At 52.1% G+C, this 24,581-nt stretch overlaps 1 protein-coding gene and 1 non-coding gene across 4 annotated transcripts in view; one reads left to right on the top strand and one right to left on the bottom strand.

The window, feature by feature from the left end:
* Nucleotides 1-24,581, bottom strand: part of LOC129017742 (GRB2-related adapter protein-like) — a 38,427-nt gene that overhangs the window by 13,351 nt on the left and 495 nt on the right. For 2 of the 3 annotated variants that reach the window (XM_054458440.2, XM_054458439.2), the window contains exons 2-3: nt 19,762-19,859; nt 13,910-14,032 (exon numbers count right to left, since the gene is read on the bottom strand). In XM_054458440.2, the coding sequence (XP_054314415.1) occupies nt 13,910-14,032; nt 19,762-19,859 (221 nt within the window). Of the gene's footprint in view, nt 1-3,374; nt 4,029-13,909; nt 14,033-19,761; nt 19,860-24,581 lie in introns of those variants that run through there. The other variant, XM_054458441.2, reaches the window with a different exon arrangement.
* On the top strand, nt 10,220-10,435 carry LOC134738786 (small nucleolar RNA U3). The gene has a single exon (XR_010124806.1). It is a non-coding gene; the product is annotated as a small nucleolar RNA U3 (small nucleolar RNA).

Raw genomic sequence — 24,581 nt, 5'->3', positions numbered from 1 at the left:
CTGGGAGGCGGAGCTTGCAGTGAGCCGAGATTGCACCACTGCACTCCAGCCTGGGCAGCAAAGCAAGACTCCATCTCAAATAAATAAATAAATAAATAAATAAGTACATTAATTGACATTTCAAAATTCATTCTATTTTTCTTTTTAATAACACTTTATCTATTTATAGAACAATTTTACATTTTATTAAGCTCCACTTTCTAGGTGTGAATTCTGCTGCTGTTGCTTGCTGGCAATGAGATGTTAAGTTGCTTAGGCTCTCTATGCCTTGGTTTCCCTGTGTGGAAAATGGACTTAAAGATATTTCAGACGGTTGTTGGTGAGAAGTGAGTTAGTACATCTGGAACATGTATCATATCCAGTAGGGGCTTAATTAATGTTAGCTGTGATTATTACATTCCTGTTTATTTTCCTCTACAGTAAGAGGAGATGCGAGTGAATAATTGGAATAATGGCCATCATTAAACTTAGCATTTACCCAGCTCTTCCTGTCTTGGTTTGAGTTCTAAAATAGACCGGGCGCGGTGGCTCACCCCTGTAATCCCAGTACTTTGGGAGGCCGAAGCGGGTGGATCATGAGGTCAGGAGATCGAGACTGTCCTGGCCAACATAGTGAAACCCTGTTTCTACTAAAAAATACAAAAAATTAGCCAGGCGTGGTGGCACACGCTTGTTATTCCCAGCTACTCAGGAGGCTGAGGCAGGAGAATTGCTTGAACCCAGGAGGTGGAGGTTGCAGTGAGTCAAGATTGCACCACTACACTCCAGCCTGGGCGACAGGACGAGACTCCGTCTCAAAAAAAAGACCCTGAGACAAGAATTTTGGTACTGGGAGTTTCTTTGGGAGGTAACCCTAGGAGGCACCAGCAGGCGTGTGGAGAAGTGAGATTAAGGGGTGAAAACCAAGAAGGAGCAGGTCACCGCTGCAGGCAGCAGAGGCTCAGTGCTCCTGGGCGAGCACAGCTCGGAAGTGTCCCAACAAGGGCTGGAGAGGGTGGCACTTGTCCTCATTGCTCCTTTGCCCTTCGCCCAGGCTGAGCATTCTCTTGAAGCCAGAGAAAGTCCGCAGGGTTGTTGAATATATCAAATAAAAATACAGGACTCCCAGTTAAATTAGAAAACAATGAATGATTTTTTTTTTTTTTTTGGTATGAGAATGTCCCATGTTATTTGGGGCATACTTATACTAAATAATTTTTCAGGCCAGGCGCAGTGGCTCACGCCTGTAATCCTAGCACTTTGGGAGGCTGAGGTGGGCAGATCACAAGGTCAGGGGTTCGAGACCAGCCTGGCCAATATGGTGAAACCCCGTCTCTACTAAAAATATAAAAATTAGCCAGGAGTGGTGGCGCTTGCCTGTAGTCCCAGCTACTTGGGAGGCTCAGGCAGGAGACTCGCTTGAACCTGGGAGGCGGAGGTAGCAGTGAGCCAAGATCATGCTACTGTACTCCAGCCAGGGTGACAGAGCCAGACTCCATCTCAAAAAAAATAAAAATAATAGTGATAATAATTTTTCACTATTTTTTCAAAAATCAGTTTTAACTGGGAATCCTGTTTTTGTTTGTTTGTTTTGAGGCAGAGTCTCGCTGTGTCGCCCAGGCTGGAGTGCAGTGGCGCAATCTCGGTTCACTGAAAGCTCTGCCTCCCGGGTTCACGCCATTTTTCTGCTTCAGCCTCCGGAGTAGCTGGGACTACAGGCGCCCGCCACCACGCCCGGCTAATTTTTTGTATTTTTAGTAGAGATGGGGTTTCACCGTGTTAGCCAGGATAGTCTCGATCTCCTGACCTTGTGATCCGCCCACCTCAGCCTCCCAAAGTGCTGGGATTACAGGCGTGAGCCACCGCGCCTGGTCATCCTGTGTTTTCGTGGTTTGAAGCCATAGGCGTGGATAGGAAGTATGTGGCTGGCAGTTGCTGCTGGCTGCCAGCTAGAGCTGTTAGCCCAGGGCCTCAGTTCTCTGCATGGGTCTTTCTGTGTTGCTTCTTGGGCTTCCTCACAATGTGGTGGCTCATTTCCAGAAGGAGCATCCCAAATGATAACAATCAGAAGCTGCTAGTCCTCCTGAGGTCTTAACTCGGAAGTCCCAGAACATTGCTTCTGGTGCATTCTAGTGGGGGTGCATTCTAGGGGTGAAAACAGCCACAAGGCCAGGCCAGATGCAAGGGGAGGGGAAATAGACTTCAGCTTTGGATGTGGGTGTGGCGGAGTGCACAGGGCGGGGAGAAGTTCTTGGTGGCCACCTCAGTAGATAATCAACTACAGTGGGAAGGCAATTTCCTTCTTCATTCACTTTCAATCTGCTGATTATGCCCAGGTAAAATCTCTGCACAGTGTTATTAGGGCTTTATGTATTTTGCACACAGTTTTTCCAATTATGGGGTGTGACCGCTTAGTGAGCTATAAAGTTAGTATACTGAATCCAAACTAGTTTTTTTAAAACTTCTTTTTAAGGCCGGGTGCGGTGGCTCACGCCTGTAATCCCAGCACTTTGGGAGGCCGAGGCGGGCGGATCACGAGGTCAGGAAATCAAGACCATCCTGGCTAACACGGTGAAACCCCGTCGCTACTAAAAGCACAGAAAATTAGCGGGGCGTGGTCGCGGGCGCCTGTAGTCCCAGCTACTCGGGAGGCTGAGGCAGGAGAATGGCGTGAACCCGGGAGGCGGAGCTTGCAGTGACCCAAGATCGCGTCACTGCACCCCAGCCTGAGCGACAGAGCGAAACTCCGTCTCAAAAAAAACCAAACAAACGAAAAAAACACAACTTCTTTTTAATTTGCAAATTAAATCTGAACATGCACTAAAGTGGAAGGTATGAGCCCTCACTACCGCCACTCAGCCTCGACCCCCACCTGTTTCTGTACTTCTTGCCTCTACCCACCTTTGAGTGCTTTAAAAAATAAAACGAAATAGATGGAATAACATACAATAGAAAATATCAGAAAAGGAAGAATGTTACTTTGTGAAAAATTGTGTCTACTGAGTTGGAATATGAAACATGGTTGCAAAACTGTCCTCACACTTTGCTAAAACTCGTTTTTGAACAGAGCACTCAGCCTGCACAGCCTCTGTGGGGAAGCATCCAACACCATTTAATAACATTGTTTTGTTTTTATCCTATTCACTTTCATTGTTATTGCCTATGAAAGTGACACAAATTTTCCACTTAAGAGTAGCAATAGATAAAGTCCCCCTTTGAGTACATGTATTGACCAGGTGTGGTGGCTCACGCCTGTAATCCCAGGAATTTTGGGAGGCTGAGGCAGGAGGACGGCTTGAGCCCAAAAGTTTAAGACCAGCCTCCGCAACATAGCAAGACCTCGTCTCTGCAAAAAATACATCAATTAGCTGGGAGTGGTGTCACAAGCCTGTAGTCCCAGCTACTTGGGAGGCTGAGGTGGGAGGACTGCTTGAGCCCGGGAGGGGGGAAGTTGCAATGAACCGAGATTGCGCCACTGCACTCCAGCCTGGGGACAGAGCGAGACCCTATCTCAACAAACAAACGAACAAACACGCCCCCCCATCTATTTATAGAACAATTTTAAGTTTTATTAGGTAGTTATAGTTGAGAGAGGGTGTGGTGAAAACACGAGAGTGGCGTCAGCCCAGTCCCACCAGAGTCTGCGGAGCCGCTGTCTGTCCCTGCTCCTGGCCGGTCTGCGGCAATCCCGTCATTTGTGCCTCGGTCTCTGCGTCTATGAGTACCGGTGCGTGGGTGGGTCAGTCTCTCTCTTGCATTCTGTGTCTGTGTGGCCTGGACGCTGAGGGGTGTGGAGTGGCCCTGCCACAGGCCGTCCTTAGCACAGCCCCCGGGGGACCCCTCATTCACTTCTGGGACCGGAATGCGACCTGTAGTTCCGGAAGCCGCCGCAAGAGGGCAGAGGCGGCCATAGGATGGGGCGCTGCCCGTTGGGGCTGCCTTGAGATGCGACTAAGAAACCCGGCAGCCCTGGGAGGAATCACACTCCCAGCGCCCCAGATGCGGGTTCGAACCCGGGCTCCTCCATTCCTAGGTTAAGGCTCTTAATCCTGCCACCAGTAAAATGGGTTACTGTAAGCATTAAATAATGTGAATATAAGGTACCTAGTTTGTGAACCTATTTTTCCCGTTTGGTTGGGGAACTGTGGACCTCCCACAGGGGCTGGGACCTTTTAATAAGTCATACAATTTAAGGAATTTTTATTTCCCTAGTGCCTGGTACTGAAAGCAGTGAGCAAGGGAATGACATGATTAGAAAATGAAATAGAAGGAAAAGGAGGAGGGGGAGTGGAAGAGGAGGGGGAAGAGGAAAAAGAATATGATAAAATGCACTTAAAAAAAAAATCCAGGGGCCAGACATGGTGGCTCACACCTGTAATTCCAGCACTTCGGGATGCTGAAGTGGAAGGGATTACTTGAAGCCAGGAGATCAAGACCAGCCTGGGCAACATAGTGAAATCTTGTCTCTACAATAAATAAATAAGTAAATAAATAAATAAGTCAGGTATGGTGGCGAGCACCTCTGGTCTCAGCTACTTGGGAGGCTGAGGTGGGAGGATGACTTGAGCCCAGGAGTTTGAGGCTGCAGTGAGCAGTGATCATGCCACTGCACTCCAGCCTGGGTGACAGAGCAAGACTCTTATCTCTGAAAAAATAAACAAACAAATGAACAAACAAACAAACTATCTATTATCCTACCCTTCATCAATAACCATATTGGGTTTTTGGGTCTTCATACATGGATTTGTGGTCTTTTTCTCACAACAAACTCATACATCCAAATATAAATTTATGAATATTTGCTCACAAACTCAAAGGTGCAAGAAATGTCACACTACTTCATTAAATTAAAAAAAATTTTAAGTACTTGTTTTATAAACATGCTCAACAGAAAAAATCCAAGCCACTTAGAAAGTATACAGAAAAAAAGCAACAAATCTCCCCCTATCTGTGGGGTTTTATATTTCATGAATATCATCATAGAATTCTCTCCACACAGCCTCAATCTATCTATATAAGATGAACGAATGGATGGACAGGCAAGTTTTTTGTTTTTTTGAGACAGGGTCTGGCTTTGTTATCCAGGCTGGGGGGCAGTGGTATGATCTTGGCTCACTGCAACCTCCACCTCCGGGGCTCAAGCCGTTTTCCCACCTCAGCCTCCCAAGTAGCTGGGACTACAGATGCGTGCCACCATGCCTGACTAATTGTTTTGTATTTTTTGTAGAGACGGGGTTTCACCCTGTTGCCCTAGCTGGTCTTGAACTACTGAGCACAAGAGATCCTCCTAACTTGGCCTCCCAAAGTGCTGGGATTATAGGCGTGAACCACCACGTCCAGCTGACAGGTGAAGTTTTTTAAGACTGGGATCATAATCCATGCTATTTTGTTTGTGTGTGTACAGCCAGTGACTTGTCATTATGTATGTATGCCTGTGTGTTTTAAAAAATTAATTAGTAGAGGGCAGGCACAGTGGCTCATGCCTGTAATCCCAGCACTTTGGGAGGCTGAGGTGGACAGATCACTTAAAATCAGGAGTTCAAGACCAACCTGGCCAACACGGTGAAACCCCATCTCTACTAAAAATACAAAAATTAGCTAGGCATGGTGATGCATGTCTGTAATCCCAGCTACTTGGGAGCCTGAGGCAGGAGAATCTCTTGATTCAGTGAGACAAGATCGCACCACTGCACTCCAGCTGGGACACAGAGCAAGACTCCGTCTTAAAAAAAAAAGAATTAATTAGTAGACTTTTCTGGGAGGAGCGGTTATAGGTTTACAGAAGAATTGAGCACAAAGAACAGAATCCCCATACATCCTCTCTCTCAAACCCCTACACTCATTTCCCTATTAGTAACATTTTGCATTATAGCGTGATACTTCTGTTACAACTGATGTACCAATATGCATATGGAATTATTAAATAAGGTCCATAGTTCACATTACAGCTCATTCCTGGTGTCGTACATTCTGTGGGTTTGGACAAATGTGTAATGCCATATCCACCATTGTCATGTCATACAGAGTAGTTTTGTGGCCCTGAAAGTCCCCTGTGCTCTGCCTGTTCATCCCTCCCTCCCCCAACCCCTGCCAACCACTGAGCCTTTTACTGTCTCCATAGTTTTGCTTTTCCAGAATGTCATGTGTATGGAATCATACAGTATATGGCCTTTTCACATTGGCTTCTTTTTCTTAGTTAATACGCATTTAAGGTTCTTGAATGTTTCTTATGGCTTGATAACTCATTTGTTTTTAGCACTGAATAATATCTAAGTCTCTGAATGTACCACAGTTTATTTGTCCATTCACCTATGTAGGACCTTTTTTTTTTTTTTTTTTTTTTTTTGAGATGGAGTCTCACTCTGCTCTGTCTCCCAGGCTGCAGTGCAGTGAGGCGACCTCAGCTCACTGCAACCTCTGCCTCCCAGGTTCAAGCGATTCTCCTACCTCAGCCTCCTGAGTAGCTGCGATTACAGGCGTGTGCCACCACACCCAGCTAATTTTTGTTGTTGTTGTTGTTGTTTTCCTTTTTTTGAGATGGAGTTTCGTTCTGTCGCCCAGGCTAGAGTGCAGTGGCGCGATCTCGGCTCACTGCAAGCTCCGCTTAGAGGGTTCACACCATTCTCCTGCCTCAGCCTCCTGAGTAGCTGGGACTACAGGCACCTGCCATCATGAACGGCTAATATTTTGTATTTTTTTTTTTTTTTTTAGTAGAGACGGCGTTTCACCATGTTAGCCAGGATGATCTCGATCTCCTGACCTCGTGATCTGCCCACCTCAGCCTCCCAAAGTGCTGGGATTACAGGTGTGAGCCATTGAGCCCAGCCTAATTTTTGTATTTTTAGCAGAGGTGGGGTTTCGCCATGTTGGCCAGGCTGGTCTTGAGCTCCTGATCTCAGGAGATCCACCTGCCTCGGCCTCCCAAAGTAAAGACATATTTTTTATTTTATTTTATTGTATTGTATTTTATTTTATTTTGTTAGAGACAAGGGTCTCCCTCTGTTGCCCAGGCAGCTCCTAAACCCCTGATCTCAAGTGACTGCCTGCCTCAGCTGCCCAAGTAGCAGGGATTACAGTCACAAGCCACCGCCCCCGGCTCTATTTAGGAACATCTTAGTTCCAAGTTTTGGCAATTATGGGTAAAGCTGCTATAAACATATTGTGCAGGCTTGTGTGGACATACGTTTTCAACTCATTTGGGTAGACACCAAGAGCTGCATTCCAGCCTGGGCAACAAGAGCGATACTCCATCTCAAAAAAAAAAAAAAAAATCATCTCCCAAGGCCACAGGCGGTGGCTCACACCTGTAATCCCAGCACTTTGGGAAGCCAAGGCGGGCAGATCACTTGAGGTCAGGAGATCCAGACCATCCTGGCCAACATGGCGAAACCCCGTCTCTACTAAAAATACAAAAATTAGCCAGGCGTCGTGGCGCATGCCTGTAATCCCAGCTACTCAGGAGGCTGAGGCACGAGAATCACTTGAACTCAGGAGGCAGAGGTTGCAGTGAGCCCAGATCATGCCACTGCGCTCCAGCCTGGGTGATGAAGTGAAACTCTATCAAAACAGAAATTATTCTCTCGCAGTTATGAAGGCTCAAAGTCAGGAATCAAACTGTTGAAGCCTCGAAGGGGGATCCTTCCTTGACTCCTCCAGCATCTGTAGGCTACTGGCCACCCTGGTGTTACTCAAACACCAGGGGTTCCATCTAGGGCCTGCTGCTCACCTCACAGAAAGCCAATCACTGAAACTGTAGCAGGACGAGTCGCAGACAAAACTCCTCAGACACCGGATTAAAGAAGGAAGAGGTTTTTTTATTCGGCCGTGAGTGTCGGCAGACTCGTGTCTTAAGAGCCGAGCTCCCCGAAAAAGAAATTCCTAGCCCTTGTAAGGGCTTACAACTCTAAGGGGTCTACGTGAAAAAGTCATAATAGATCAAGTAAGCGTGAGGAACGTGACTGGGGGCTACATACATCAGCTAACAGTACAAAAAGTTTTACAGTGCTTTCTCATACAATGTCTGGAATGCACAGATAACACCAGTAGTTTTGGTCAGGGGTTAATATTATTATTATTTTAACCACCAGGGCCAGGTGGTGGCGCCAAGGTCGTCTAGCTATTTATCTTACTTCTGTTTCTTTTCAACTTTTTGCTTTCTCCATTTTCTCCTGTCTTATAAACTAGGGAAAAGGGGAGGTTGGGGAGAAACTGGGAAGGACAACAGGAGAAGTGGTGGCCTCATACCATAAAACAACGATTATTGCCAAGGAAGAAGGCGTTAACCAGGTGCTACAGCTGAGGGGATGGGAGGGATTTATCCCAGGAACGCAGGGGGTGGTTCAACATAAGAAAATCCGTTAATGTAATATACCGCATTACTAGAACAAAGGGAAAAAAACAGTCATTCCAGCTGACACAGAAAAAGCGTCCAAGAAATTCTGACATTTCATCATTAAAACATAGAGAAAACTATGAAACAAGGGGATTTGCCTCAACATTATAAAAGGTATTTGTGAAAAACCCACAGTTACCATCACACTTAAGGGCGAAAGACTAAAAGCTTTCCCCCTAAGTTCAGGAACAAGACGCAGAGGTTCACTTTTACCACTGCTAGTCTGCTAGTCTGCTAGTCAATGTGTTTTTTTTGTTTTGTTTTGAGACGGAGTCTTGCTCTGTCACCCAGGCTGGAGTGCAGTGGCGCGATCTTGGCTCACTGCAGCCTCTGCCTCCAGGGTTCAAGCAATTCTCCTGCCTCAGCCTCCCCAGTAGCTGGGATTACAGGCGCGCGCGCCACCACGCCCGGCCAATCTTTGTATTTTTAGTAGAGACGAGGTTTCACCATGTTGACCAGGTTGGTCTTGATCTCCTGACCTGGTGATCCACCCGCCTCGGCCTCCCAAAGTGCTAGGATGACAGGCGTGAGCCACTGCGCCTGGTCCAGTTGTGTTTTTATACACTAGCAAGGAACAATTCAAAAATGTAATTAAGAAAACCGCTGGGCGTGGTGGCTCACGCCTGTAGTCCCACACTTTTGAGAGGCCGAGGCGGGTGGATCCCTTGAGCCCAAGAGTTCAAGACCATCCTGGGCAATGTGGTGAAACCCCCTCCCTACAAAAAATACAAAAAATTAGCCGAGCGTGATGGCATGTGCCTATAATCCCAGCTACTCAGGCGGCTGACGTGGGAGGATCACCTGAGCCCTGGAGGTCACGGCTGCAGTGAGCTGTCACGTCATGCATCGTTGCACTCCAGCCTGAAAAAGGAGTGAAATTCTGCAACATGTTACAACATGAATGAACCTGGAAAACGTCATTCTAAGTGAAATAAGCCAGACACAAAAGGACAATATTGCATGTTTCCACTTTTAGAGGTACCTACAAGAATCAAATTCATAGAGACAGAAAGTAGAATAGTGGTTAAAAGGGTCTGGGCAGAGGGAGGAAAGGGAAGTTTGTTTTATGGGTAGAGTTTCAGTTTGGGATGTCGAAAAAGTACTGGAGATAAATAACGGTGATGGTTACATGCCAATGGCTACATGAATGTACTTAATGCCACTGAGTTGTATATGTGAAAAATGGTTAAAATGGTAAATTTTGTATCTATTTTATACCATCCCCCCTAAAAAAAATTGTTCTTAAGAGTCAAGATCTCACTCTGTCTCCCAGGCTGGGGGGCAGTGGGGTGACTGATCAGAGCTCACTGCAGCTTTGAACTCAGCCAGCTTCCCTGACTCAAACGATCATCCCGCTTCAGCCTACCGAGTAGCTGGGATTACAGACGCTGCCATCACGCCCAGGTCATTGTTGATTTTTTTCCCCCGCGCTTGGTAGAGACGGGATTCCGCTATATTGCCTAGGCTGGTGTCGAACTCATAGAACAAAGGATCCTCCCTCCTGGGCCTGGGCGTGGGCTCGCAAAACGCTGGGATTCCCGGATTACAGGCGGGCGCACCGCACCAGAAGCAAACACTTCCTGCTTCAAAAATTCAGTTTGTGATTGGCTGTCATTCAGTATTATGCTAATTAAGCATGCCTGCTTTTAAACGTCTTAAAACAATTTTTAAAATTACGTTTCCACCTAAAACGTCAAAATTTGTCAAGTGATAATATTCTAAAAGATGTTATTGCCAAACTATTTTCCTATTTGTTTCCTAATGGCATCGGAAATAGCGAAAGTATCTCGCCATCAGTTAAAAGTGTGCGGCTGATGTAGACCCAGCAGAGGCTGGGAGCAGGACGTTAAGACTATACTTTCAGGGATCATTTCTATAGTTCGTTACTAGAGAAGTTTCTCTGAACGTGTAGAGTACCGAAAACCACGAGGAAGAGACGTAGCGTTTTCTCCTGAGTGTGAAGCCGGCTTTTGGTGTCGCTTCGTTGCGACTGCCGTCAGCCATTGATGATCGTTCTTCTCTTCTTATTGGAGAATAAGAGGGAGAGGACGCGGTCTGAGTGGTTTTTTTTTGACGGTTGAATAGTAGGCAACAGGGTGTGTAAATCTCGGATGCTTTCTGCTGGGGTTTCTTTGCTACGCCTGGCGGGCTGGCGTGTCCCCAAGAAACTTTTTTGTTTTCCGCACTGTCAGCGGTGGCTCTTGTCTTTTTTTCGTTCGGGGGGTTTTCCAAATTTTAGTCTTGGCGTGGGGAGGCCGTGCGTACCTCCTGTTGTCTCTTTTTGCACTTCGCATTTTGTGCTTTTCGCTGCGTCTTTCGTCGTCGTTTCCCGCCCGCCACCCCTACCCCCAGGCGGGGTCTCGGGATCATTTGTTCTGCCTGGCTCCCAGGGAGCCCGGAGTGCGATGGCGCGATCTTGAGGTTCATAGCAACATCTGCCTCCCGGGCTCAAGCGAGTCTTCTGCCTAAGCCCTCCCGAGTGGCCGGGGCTACGCACGCCACGCCCGGCTGCTTTTTTTTGTTGGTTGTTTGTTTTGTTTTAATTGTTTGTAGAAACGGGGTGTCACCATGTTAGCCAGGTTGTTTGTTTTGTTTTAATTGTTTGTAGAAACGGGGTGTCACCATGTTAGCCAGGTTGGTCTCGAACTCCTGATCTCAGGTGATTCGCCCGCCTCGGCCTCCAGAAGTGCTGGGATTACAGGCGTGAGCCACCGCGCTCGGCCAGTGAAGACACACTATTTATTTATTTTATTTTAATTTTTGAGGCAGAGTTTCCCCTCTTGTTGCCCAGGCTGGAGTGCAAGGGCGCAATCTCAACTCGCCGCAACCTCCGCCTCCGGGGTTCAAGTGATTCTCCTGCCTCAGCCTCCACAATCACAGCTCACTGCAGCCTCGACCTCCCAGGCTCAAGCAATCCTGACCCACCTCGGCCTCCAGAGTAGCTCGGACTACAGGTGCCCACCACCATGTCTGGTTAATTATTTGTGTTTTTAGTAGAGATGGATTTTCGCCCTTACCAAGGCTGGTCTCGAACTCCTGGACTCCAGCGATCCTCCTGCCTCGGCCTCCCAAAGTCCTGGGATTACGTAAAGGCGTGAGCCACCGCGCCTGACCTTTTTCCACCACAGCCGGCGAGTTTTTTTATTTTTAGTAGAGATGAGGTTTCACTATCTTGGCCAGGTTGTTCTTGAATTCCTGACCTCATGATCCACCCGCCTTGGCCTCCGAAAGTGCTGGGATTACAGTGGTGAGCCACCGCGGCGCTCGGCCAGTGAAGACATATTTTTCATTTAATTTTATTATTTTTTTGAGATGGAGTTTTGCTCTTGTTGACCCGTCGGAGCCTGGAAGGCATCAGGTGGGTGGGAATGCTTTTCCCCCAGCAGGAGCCCTCATGGGCTCCTGGCCCAGCCTGTCTGAGTCTGCCTTTGTCTGCTTCTTTGGGATCCCCTGACTCCAAGCCCCATCAAGCTTGCATCTCCACACCCGGCCCCAGTGTTAGCTCTTGACACAGGCCTGTATTTCTTTGTCCTTTATTTTTATTTTTATTTTTTGAGACAGAGTCGTACTCCATCACCCAGGCTGGAGTGCAGTGGCACAATCTCGGCTCACTGCAGCCTCTGCCTCCCGGGTTCAAATGATTCTCATGTCTCAACCTCCCGAGTAGCTGAGATTACAGGCATGCGCCACCATGCCTGGCTGATTTTTGTATTTTTAGTAGAGACGGGGTTTCAGCATGATGGCCAGGCTGGTCTCAAACTCCTGACCTCAAGTGATCCACCCGCCTTGGCCTCCCGAAGGGCTGGGATTACAGGCGTGAGCCACCACACCTGGCCTTCTTCATCCTTTAGGAGATCATGAGAGGCCACTCTGCCCTCCTCTGGGGCCACCCCTTCCTTCATCCCTTCCTCCCAGCTGGCCTCTTTACCACCCCAGTGCTAGCTCCGCTGGTGGCAGTAAGAGCTAGCATGGTAAGCGCCTCCTCCATTCCGGGCTCTGTGCCCACAGCAGCCCTGAGAGCTGGTACTGCTGGTGGTCCCCCCGCACACCTCCACGCCTGGGCCCAGCCATTTCTCTGTGTCCCCTCATCAGCCCCTACCCGTACAGTCCCAGAGGCCATCATCTACCTCCTGGCTCCCCACAGGCCTCCCTGCCACCATGCTCTCCCCCAACAGTTCTTTCTCCTCACAGCACTCAGAGTCATCTGCTAAAAATGGAGTCCAGTTACATCTCTCCCCTGCTCAAGACCCTCCATGGCTCCCTACTGCTCTGAGAGAAAACCCGACCTCCTTTCAGGCCCTCTGTGATCACTGGATGTGGGTGGAACTCCAGCCCCTGCCCTTCGCTTACTCTGCTCCAGCCACATCACCTCCTCCGGGTTCCTACACGCCCCAAGCGCATTCCCACCTCAGGGTCTTTGCAAATGCTATTCCCTCTGCCTAGAAGCCTCTCCTCCCAGGTCCTCCTCATTCCTGGGCACCTGGGAAGCCTCCACCTCCTAGTTCAGATCTTTGCTGCAATGCCACCTCCTCAGAGAGCCCTTTCCTGACCACGTTGGTTCATTCTGTGTTAACATGTTTTCTTGTTCACTCACAAAGACTGAAACCCACGACAGCAGCAACTTTGTTTTTTTTTCCCATTTGGTTTCCCCAGCCCCTAGAGCATCCTGGCACATGGCACATAGTCAATAAATATTCCTTGAATTAATGCGTCTAGATTCTACCAGGGCCTAAGAGTAGGAAGGACAGAGACCAACTAGGAGCCTGACCCTGTCTATCCCCACCCATTCCTGCTGCTACCTTCCAGCCTGGATTCCTCAATCACCCCAGGGTGGCCCTTTAGGATTGGATTCTGTGCTGCCCAGCGGCTGCCACACCACAGGTGAGGGCCACCCTAATACAATGCCAAATGTTCCCCAGCACGGTCATCCTGCCTCCATGCCAGGGACTATTCTAATTGCTTTAAATATACCAACTTGTTTCTTCCATGCAATAGCCTATTTTACATGTGAAGAAACAGGCACAGAGAAGGTAAGTGACTTGCCCGAGGTCACAGCCAGGAAGTGGCAGAACCAGCATTTGAGCCCAGGCAGCCTGGCCTCAGGGTGCATCTTCCCAACTATATCACATAGAGTGGGACCCTGTGCGGAGCACATCCTGGACACCCGCCCTGGGCATTTCAGCACTCTCCTGCCCTCAGTCCCTTGCCACATCACCACCCTGGACACCGCCCTCTCTTGATGAAGAACCTATGATGGCTCCTGTGCTCATAGAAGCCTGGACCTTCAGCCTGGCATTCGAGGCCTTGCACAGCTGGCCTGAGCCTGCTTTCCCAACACACCCCACTGCTCTGGGCTGCACCCTGGGGTGCCCAGACCACCGCCTGTGTCCAGGCCTCTGCCCGGACTGCTCCCTCTGCAGGGATGCCATTCTTCCACCCTCACTCTGTGAGCCCCTCCCGGGCCCCAAGGCTCAGCTCAAATGCTGCCCACCCCCCACCCACCCTCCTCTGCACACACCCCCAAGGGCCAGAGCTCACTTCACAGAGACAGAGAACTCCCCTGGGGAGCTCTCGCTCTCCCGGATCAGGAAGGCTCCCAGATGGTTCCGCTTCATCAGAATCTCTTCGGCCAGCTGCCGGGAAATCCTGCCCGAGTACCACCTGTGGAGAGAGGGAGCTGGTGAAGGCAGTGTGAGACCAGGCTTTCAGCCAGCCTCCCACCCGGTGCCAGGTGTTCAAGGTCTGAGACAAGAGAGATGTGATTGCACCCATTTTACAGATGGGAAAACTGAGGCACAGAGACGTGAAGCAATACACCCGCAGTCACACAGCAGAGGCAGGCAGGAGCTGGAACACAATCCCAGCATTTTAGCTCCTGAGGCCAGCCTCTCCTACCATGCCAGCAAACACACACCCTTATGGAAACAGAAAAGTCACACTCCAGTGAGCCACAACCCAGCCAACCTCAGTCTAACTTTCCCTTTGAGATGGTAGATTCTTTAAAGTCAAAAAATAAATCAGGCTGGGTGGTGCATGACCGTAGTCCAGCTACTCGGGAGGCTGAGATGGGAGGATCACTTGAGGCCAAGACTTTGAGACCAGCCTGGGGAATAGAGAACCCCCCTCCCACCCCCGTTCCTTAAAAAAATACTTCTGGCCGGGCGTGGTGGCTCACGCCTGTAATCCCAGCACTTTAGGAGGCCAAGGCGGGCGGATCACGAGGTCAGCAGATCGAGACCATCCTGGCTAACACGGTGAAACCCCGTCTCTACTAAAAATACAAAAAAATTAGCCAAGCGTGGCGGCATGCACCTGTAGTCCCAGCTGCTGGGGAGGCTGAGGCAGGAGAATGGCATGAACCCGGGAGGCGGAGCTTGCAGTGAGCCGAGATCACACCACTGTCCTCCAGCCTGGGTGACAGAGCAAGACTCCGTCTCAAAAACAAACAAACAAACAAACAAAACACTTTTTTTTGAAATAGAGTCTTGTTCTGCCGTCCAGGCTAGAGTGCGGTGGCATGATCTCGGCTCAGTGCAACCTCCGCCTCCTGGGTTCAAGTGATTCTCCTGTCTCAGCCTCCCGAGTAGCTGGGACTACAGGTGTGTGCCACCGCCCCGGCTAATTTTTTTTTTTTTTTTTTTTTTTTTTTTTTTTTTTTTTTTAGTAGAGACAGGGTTTCACCATGTTAGCCAGGATGGTTTTGATCTCCTGACCTCGTGATCCGCCCACCTCAGCCTCCCAAAGTACTGGGATTACAGGCGTGAGCCACCTCACCCGGCAAAAAAAAAAAAACTTTTTAAGTCGAAAATATAAAAACATGACAAAAATAATAGTAGCTTTGATCTGGAAATACCCATTCCACAGTCTCAGGCCACCTGAATTTTTTTCGCAGGCACAAGTTCCTTTTGCTGCTGACCAAACAGAACTGGGTATGCAGAAGGTGCCTGGTAAATGCTTAGACTCTTGCAAGATCCCCAGGGTCTGGGAGTGAAACTCCTTTTCCAGTCCTGCTGATCTTGCTGTGTGGCTCCTGATAGCTCCTGGTAGCCCCTGGCCTCTTCAGGAATTTGCCACTGCTATAGGCTGACTTTGTGTCCCCCAAAATTCAAATATTGAAACCTAATCCCCCATACAACAGCAGTTAAAGGTGGGGTCATTGGGAGGTGATTAGCAGCCCCCATGAATGAGATTGGTGCCCTTATGAAAGAGACCCCAGAAAGCTCACTTGTCTCTCTGCCATGTGAGGACACAGCTAAAAGACACAGCCGTCTATGAACCAGGAAGTAGCCTCATCAGACACGAATCTGCCAGCACCTTGATTTTGAACTTCAGCCTCCGGAACAGTGAGCAACAAATGTCTGTTGTTCATAAGCTACCCAATGGATGGCATTCCGTGACAGCAGCCTGCAGGACTAGAACACCCACCATCGGAGGGTCTGTGTGGTCTCTGGCTGGCTTTCCTAACTCCAGTGTTTTAGCCCAGCTTTGGCTCTGACCCCTTTATTGTTCAGATGGGGAAACTGAGGCCCAGAGCAGCCAGAGGTCTCATGGTGGGACCATGACAGAATGTTCCCCTTCACTTCTTCCATAAATGCTCCTCTCCCTGAGTCAGACTGAGCTTGGCACAGGTGGTGGAAGCCAGGCGGGGCTCTTCCTGTTGTTTCGGATGTTGATGAGCCCTCGGGGCTGAGTGCAGAAGGCGTGCGGTGCTGCACATGCCGCTAGTGTCCTGGCCATGTCCCGGCGCCGGCCTTGGCAGGATGAAGGCTGCTCAGTACAGACCTCGGGGCTTTTTTTCTGGTGATTGACATATTTGGCCTGGGTTCAGGGCAGGCTGAGGCTCCCAGGAACAGTCTGACTCCCAGTGGTGACTGATGGAGCAGAGGGGTAGACGCCCCAGCGCCTGGCCCTCCGGAGGGATGACTCCTAGGTGCGCATTCTGCACTATCTCCAGCTGGCCCTTGTCCCCAGCCAGATGGAGCTCCGGTTGCCCCCAGCAGCGATGACACCAACAGTGTGCCCCACTGGCTCCCCCTCTTCCCTGTCCTCTTCGCCACTGTTATATAAATTCCTTGTTATCAGGCTTGTGTCTCAGGGACGGCTTCCGGAGAAACCTGAACTCCTAGACATGAGATTCTAGACCACTGCTGCCCCCAAACGAATGGGGGCCCCTCAGCCCCTGTCCCAGCGAGTTTCCTCCTGGGAGGGGGCGTGGGGAAGGTAGCCGCTGGGTATAGGGCTCAGGGCAACCATCCGGAGAGCTCAGCCTGGGTCTCCTGGGGTTTGGAGACCTGAAGGCAGGTGCCCAGCCAGCCTGGGTGTCTCAAGGCCAGAGGTGAATGCCACAGGCTGCAGCAGGAGGGGAACATAGGGGGCCCAGGGTTGGGGTTACCAGGGAGGGGAGCTGCAGAAAGCCCCCAGCTCCGTCCTGGAACAGTGCCCAGCGTGGCCCAGGGCGGGAGTTTCCTGAGGGGGCAGGTTTCTTCGAAGAACCCACAAAACTCCTCAGGCGGCATCAGTGCGTGGGTGGCTGTTGCCCTCAGAGAGCGTCGCAATCACACCCTCCCAGGAGTCTCCCACGTCCCCTGCCAGCCCTGCCCCCACCATGGCTTGACAGATGGAGGCAAGAAGAAAGCACTTCCTGAAACCCCCAGGGCCCGGCTCCTTCCCCCATACCAGTGTCACTCCATTTGTGGCCATCTCGCATCATTCCTGTATTACTTCTGTGGAAACTGAGGCCCAGATAGGGGCAGAGACGCCCCCACACCCCACCAGATGACATAGCAAGTGCATGGCCTGGGACTCTCCCAGTCCCACAGCTGTTCTTCTGAGCTTCCCCGCTGTCCTCCAGGGTGTCCCAGCCCAGGGCCAGGCCACACGGCTGCAGTCCCGCTCCACCTCGTGCCAGCTGTGAGATCCTGGAGGGGCACTCAACCTCTCTGTGCCTCTGTCTGCTCATCTCAAAGATGGCGATGGTGGTGCTCAGCTCCTAGGGCCTTGAGAGGATGCATGAGCTGCTTGTACGCGGGTGTTTGCTGCTCCCCCCACACATCCCCCTGCCAGGCTTGTCTCTGCCTTCCCTGGCAGATATCCACTTGAACTTCCAGGCCCAGCGGGCCACACCCTTCCTCTAGGAAGCCATCCCTGACTCCCATGGGCCGTGAGGCTGGGTCACGTGCTGCTGTGGCCCCTGCCGATGAGGCTGGCTCTGGAGCACTTGGCGTACATTGTGCCTCCCCCAGGGGCTCCTGGGGTTGGCAGGGGTGAGAGGGGGTGCCCAGGGAAGGAGTGGGCCTGGCATAGTCACGAGGCCTACCTCTGAATTTCTGAGGCCCCAGCCCTCCCTCTCTGCCCCCACACCCTGGGGCCTTTATGGGCTGAGTCAGGTGTGGAGCTGGAGTTTCCCCATAGACATTTCAGGGAGCAAAGCAGGTGCTGAGGTTAGTCGAGGACACACCTGGGCATCACTTCAGGCAGGTTACTCAGGGGCCTGACCCCATCCCTGCTGTGTCCCAGACACAAATGGCCAGAGATTACCCCAGAGGCATGGGAGGCTGAAACCCTCCATGGCTCCCAACTGCCCTGCTAGAGTCTTGCCTCGACCACTGGCATCCCCCCGACAGGCCTGGCCTGGCACTGCGATCTTTTGTCATCTTTTCTCCCCTGCCTGAGCAAATGCAACCCTCTCAGCAGCTGTAGGCCAGCCAGCCTTCCAGCCATTGCCAGGCCATTTCCTCCACCTGAAGGCCCCTCCCTGACAGCTTGGCCCAGGGGGATTTCTCCCGTTCATGCCCTCTGGCATGTCTAGATGTGCCCATTGGCTTGCAGGGGCCTGGGGCACTGGCTCCAGCTTGTGGCCCTGGGTCGGATTCTCTCGTCTCTCTCCCTCTTCACGCACCCCCCTCCCTCTCCCCCTTAATTGACAGAAAGAGCACAGAAACCTGCCCAATGTCAACAACCACACGAGACATAGTGGGGCCTGGAACCCAGGCTGCAGCCCCAGATGACTACTGGAAGCTGCAGCCTCTGTGGGGGAGGCTGGGAGTGCCTGGAGCCCGGGCAGGTGGCTGAGGACCTGGGTCGGAGGGGGCCTCGCCCAGCGCAGGAAGCTGGAGGTGGTGGCAGCTTTGGAACTAACTTAAAGAGAGATAAAGAGGAAATACCTCTCATGCCCCACCCTGGCCCTGCACCTCCTTCCCTTCCCACTGCACAGCCACACACGCATCTCAGCTCCCAAACTGTCCCTCCAGCCTGCTTGGCCCTGTCACCTGTCTCCATATCTGACTGAGTCCTACCATAACACCTCCATGGCTCCTCACATGGCTTGGCATTTGGGGTCCTCCTGCCAGTCCCACACGCCACAAATTCTCTGTCATTGCTCTCCCTTTGCTCATCCTGACCCTCTCCCAGGGATGCCTTTCTCTTTTTCTACTTAACCAACTCCTACACATCCTTCAAAACCTCACTCATTGCCACCTCTTCTGAGAAGCCTTCCCTGAGAAATCACCTTAATGCTCACTGTCTTCCCATGTAGTATGTCCTTCATGTCCTCTTTCTCCCCCAGAACACAGCTGCTCTGACCCCTTGTGTCTCCAGCATCATCCGGGCTGGGCCCCCTGGAATTGTGGCCAGTGTTTAGTGCATGACTAAGTGGCTGTATCTTGGGGCTGCCTCAGCTGTCATTTAAAGCATATCCAGTTGGTTTGCATAGATTTCTTGGGCCCCATGCCTGTTCTGAGGTTGGGCCCTGCCCCAGCCATTCTCAGGGCAGCAGTGTTGGCTGCCACCTGCCCAGAGCCCAACCTGGGACATCCCTAGGCTGGTAGGTCCCAGGCCCCAGGATAGCTGGGCCCCAGGCCCAGTTCTTGCTCCACCCGGGTCCCAGACTCTGCTCTGCCAATGTCCAATTCCCCCCCAGACCCCAAAGGCAGGGCCTACCGGGTCTGCTTCCTGCCCAGCCCTCTCCCAGTCGCCACCCAGGGCCGGGCCAGCTCTCAGCAAGAGCTCTAGAACCCTCCACCCTGAACAGATTGGAGCGTCTGCCCTCCTTGAGTTATAGATAGGAAAACTGAGGAACAGAGGGCAGGGACCTGCCTAAGGCCACACAGCAGCCAGTGGCGCAGCCAGCTGAAAGCCCAGGGCCTTGTCCTCTCTCGGGGACCTCCTGGACATTCTCCAGTGGCTCAGGTCCTCAGTGTCGAAGCCTGGGCTTGCCCTAACTCTGCCCCCACTGTGGGTAAGTCCTCAGAACTGTCTCCTATGCCTGCACAGGCTGGTGGCCTCTGTGGAGCCTGGGGGCCCCAGACGGAGGGACAGAGGCCCAGGAGTGAGGGGGTCCCAGGGCCAGGAGAGACAGAGCCACGGGGACGGGATGGGGGGTGTCCACTCACGGATGGGGCTTGACGCGGATGTAGTTCTTGGGAATAAACCCCTCGACACCCCGGAGCTCGGCCTTGTACCAGTTCTGGTCATCCTCCATGTTCAGGATCTGTGGGCAGGAGACACAAAGCCACTCAGTCACCGAGAAGGAACAACTGTTACCCCCGGAGGCCCCACTGCATGCCAGGCCCCAGGTGGGCTTCGCCTGCACCAGCTTCTGTGCCTACTCACAGAGAAGGGCTGGGGGCCTGGGACGGACTTGCCCACGGTCACAAGGGCTGAATTAGAACCCTTCGTTCTTCAGTGCTGCCCATCCCCTGGCCCCAGGACAGCCCATCCTCAGGTGATTCACAGACTCCAAGGGAGGCACAGTCGGGGACTCGTAGGAGGCTTGGGGTGGCTGGAGCTGGATTCTCAGGCTCCGACACCAGGAGCCCTGCGGACCATGGGGTTTGCAGGAGCAGAACGGGGGACCTGAGTTCCTTCCTGGGTTGTGCCCCCGAGTTTGGGGGGCCCACAGCACCTACATGCCATGCACTGAGCCTTGGGGTGAAGGTCGGGGGGCCCAGCGTGAGCACAGCCGCCAGTGGTCACCTAGGGTCCCTCTCATTTAAACAGCTCAGGGGTGACAATTCAGTGGGGGGACGTCAGGCTCTGGGGAGCAGATAAGGGGGCCTTTGGTCTGAGACAGACTGGTTCTCAGCCCTGGCATGGCCTGCTCGGTCACACGGGCTCCTCTTCCGAGCCCGTGAGGCCCCCATCACCCCACAGGTGGGCCCGGAGGAACTGAAATAGCCGGAGCGGGGGTGGGAGTCCCTGAGGGGGAGCAACCAAGCGATCAAGGTGGGGCGGGGCCGGGCCTGGGAGGGGCACAGCATGAGGCCGGGGGTCCTGCCTCCATTCCCTGGGCACACCTTCCGTGTGTCCCCCTGATTCTCATATAGCCCCCAAGGTCAACATCACCAAATGCTATTTTACAGATAACAAAACTGAGGCCCAGAGGGGAAGTGACTTGGCCAAGGCCACACAGCAGGGGAGAGGTAGAGTCTGTTTGGTCAGCCAGGACTCTGAGGCCTGGGGTTTTTGGCTCGCTGGTCAAGGGGGTCCTGGCCCACCAATTTTTGCCTCCAGTCCTCTTTGTCACTGGACCCCATGTTGAGGGGACATCTCTCCTGTGAGGGGACATCTCTCCTGTCAGTCCTGGAGCAGGTTCCAATGTCAGCTCAATCCTTCAGGGGTACTTGAGAGAAAAAATTGGGCATGGGGTACCAAAGGCCCAGGGCAGGCCAATACAGGGGCACCAACTCCAGCAGTGACATTTTGCCAAGAGTAGCTGGGATTGGCCTCCTAGGGCCCAGGCCTGAGGCCCCACCCTCACAGGTGGCCTCTGCACCCCCATCTCCACCCCTGCTTTGTCCACCAGGCCAGGCTGGCTGAGCCCCTTCCTTCCTGCCCCTGCAGCCTGGGCCAGGTCAGCACACCCAGGGGCGAACGGAAGCAGGTGGCTGACTCAGGAAAACTTTCGCTCAACACAAAACAAAACAGGCCGGGCGCGGTGTTTCACGCCTGTAATCCCAGCACTTTGGGAGGCTGAAGAGGGTGGACCGCCTGAGGTCAGGAGTTCAAGACTAGCCTGGCCAACATGGTGAAACCCCGTCTCTACTAAAAATACAAAAAAAAAAAAAAAAGCCAAGTATGGTGGCACACTCCCATAATCCCAACTTTCTCAGGAGGCTGAGGCAGGAGAATCACTTGAACCCGGGAGCTAGAGGCTGCAGTGAGCCAAGATCGCGCCATTGCACTCCAGCCTGGGCAACAGAGTGAGACTCCGTCTTAAAAAAACAAAACATCTCCCCCAACCTAAGGAGAAAATGAGGGCCTGTAGGCCACATACCACAGCCATGGATTCCAGGAGGATGCCCTGAAGCCTGGGGCTCCAGAACATTCTGTCTGCTTCTGACTCTCTCTGTGGTCTTGGCCTCAGTGTCCTCCCTCGTCTGTCCAATGGGTGCATTTATGGCCTGCCCTGCATGCAGCAGTGCGGACATTGGGTGGAATATATCTCATGCAGTCCCTGCTTCGTTTTGTCTCCTTGTCGTCTGCACTCAGAGGACTCAGGGATGTCCCATTGGTTACATTAGCGGATTTCTTTCTCTTTTTTCTTTTTTTTTTTCTTTTTGAGATGGAGTCTTACTCTGTCACCAGGCTGGAGTGCAGTGGCGCAATCTCAGCTCACTGCAACCTCTGCCTCCTGGGTTCAAGCGATTCTCCTGCCTCAGCCTCCCAAGTAGCTGGGACTACAGGTGTGTGCCACCACGCCCAGCTAATTTTTGTATTTTTAGTAGAGATGGGGTTTCACCATGTTGGCCAGGCTGGTCTCGATCTCTTGACCTCACGTTCACTGATTTCTTACTGTGAACATTGTTTGAAAGCCCCAGACCCTCTGAGACCCGGGAATTCTCACAAGGGAGAGAGGCCAACTCCTCCCTGGAGGAGTATCACTGCTCAAGGTGAAAGGCAGAACTCGGCCTGCCCCTGAGCCTTTGCCCCCATGGTGCCCTCGACCCAGGCTGCCACCCCACTTTACCATCCCAGCCCGATGCAGATGCTGCTTGACAGTTGTTTACTGAGCACCTACTGTGTGACAGGCACCCCACAACGGAGCAGGGAACAAGAAGCTCACATTCTAGTAGGCAGAGACAGACCATAAACAAGGGAAGAAACAAATAAGCAAGGTAGTTTAATGGAGCAGTAAGCGCTGCGAAAAATGGACATCAGGTGACAGATGGAGAATGTCTGGTTGGGTGGGGACAGGGAGATTGTCAACACGGGACAGGTGGGGTGGTCCAGAAAGGCCTCTCTGAAGAAGTGACATGGAAGCTGAGACCCGAATTACAAGAAGGAACCAGCGGTAAGAAAATGTGGGGAACAGTGTCCAAGGCGGACGGAACAGCCAGTGCCAAGGCTCTGAGGTGGGGCCAAGCTCTGTCCTTGAAACAGAAAGGAGGCCAGGGTGTCTGGAGCTGAGGGAGGGAGGAGCAGATGTCACAAGATGTGCGGGGGAGGACCAGGCTCTGAGTCACGGCCACTGCGTGGAGATTGGGCTGGGGAGCAGAGGGTGTCGCGGGGAGACCTTGGGAGCCACCACGCAAGCCCAGGTAAGTGACAATGGAGGCCTGGGCTGGAGGAGGGGCTTCAGGTAGGTTTTGCCAGAGTTGCCGACAAGACAATGACAGGCTGCAGAAAGTAGGTTCGGGGAGCCCAGGGCTGGCTGTGTTGGGTCTGGACCGTCGCCCTTTCCCATGGAGATGTCAAGGTGACATGGGCTTCCTGAGTCTGGGTCTCATCATCCAGGCTGCTCATGCAGAGATGGGAGTGAAGCCACTAACCACATGCCCCTCCAGCTGGCAACAGCAGGGGGGTGCGTGCACCCAGAAATGCCTGGCCCATCAGGGAGGGAGGCTTTGTCCCAGGGAGGTGATGTTTGGGGCCATTTGTCCAGAGTGAGTCCATGAGCCAGAGTTTTCATCCAAGACCAAAGTTCAGATTTGAATAACGGGCTTCATTGCCCACTCTCCCAGGCTGGACTCAATCTGTAGGCAGGCAGTGCTGTGGCAGGGGCTGGCCCACAGGGAGTGCTGGAAAACACTTGCTAGACAAGAGGACAGGATGGTCGCGGAGCTCAGCTTCCACCGCAGCCACTTGATCCCTCCAAGCCTGGCTCAACGCCTCCCGCGCACCCCATTCCTGTTTCATCACTGCCCCACTCCCTCCCAACACCACACTTGGGTCTAGAGACCTCGAAGTGCTCTCAGATGAGAAACCAAGACTTGGATCCCCGCAGAGGGTCATGCCTTGGGCTCACAGCCCCAGTGCTCAGCCTGGCCCTGTCTCCATCTGGCCACGAGGCCAACAGCCAGCACTGCAGTGACCCCAGGTGCCAGCACCCCAGCATAGAGAAGGAGGAATTGATCCTCCTCCTCTGGACCCCAACCCCCAGCCCAGCCTGTTCAGACCAAGTGCAGGTTCCACAGCCAAAGGGACACAGGTTCAAAACTGACTCCATACCGAGCAGGTCATGTTGCCTCCCTGTGCCTCAGTTTAGTCACCTGTGAAATGGGGGTGCCAGTCCCCATTGCTTAAATGGTACATGAGGTGTGCTGCTGAGTTTGGGGCCTGGCTATAGCAGGGTGATGGCACAGGGAGCTCTCCCGTCTTGTGCTTGAAGCTTGTGGCCAAGAGCAGCGCCCAGGGCTCAGCGCAGAGGAGCATCCAGTCTAACGCCCATTGCTCCAGTGGGGAAACTGAGGCCCAGGGAAGGGCAGTTACTTCCCTAGTGTGGTTTACTGGCAGTTCCAGTGCACACATCTTGGCATGGCCACTCCCAGAATCCTGGGCATGGCTTTCATATGCAAACTTTTAAGCAAGGACATTTCCAGAGACACATTCCACAGGCCCATCTGTCTAGACTGTCTTGGAAGGCTGCAACATTTGTCAAAAGCGGCCCAGACAAGGAGAAATGAACTGTGGTATGACTCTATTTTCCCTTTTCTCCACACTACTGGGAAGCTCATCCTTGACACTTTCATCATAGCTATTTTAGCCCTACTAGGTTAGCATGTGTACTTATTTCTTTCCTAAGACCTTCTCTCTCTCCCTCTTTCTCGCTCTGTTCTCCATTCCCATACTCTGTCTCTCTCTCTAGCTCTCATTCTCTCCCTCTCTCAACAATTTTCTCTTCAAACATTTTCCTGGAAAACTGGGGGTTGAACTAACTCCTGCCAGACACTGTGGTAATATCTCATCGAATCCTCACAACAGCCCCAAAGGA

The sequence above is a fragment of the Pongo pygmaeus genome, chromosome 19 (genome assembly GCF_028885625.2).
Source record: "Pongo pygmaeus isolate AG05252 chromosome 19, NHGRI_mPonPyg2-v2.0_pri, whole genome shotgun sequence".
Classification (NCBI taxonomy): domain Eukaryota; kingdom Metazoa; phylum Chordata; class Mammalia; order Primates; family Hominidae; genus Pongo; species Pongo pygmaeus.
The sequence above is the reverse complement of the archived record's forward strand: the minus strand, read 5'-3'. Positions and strand labels throughout refer to the sequence as shown.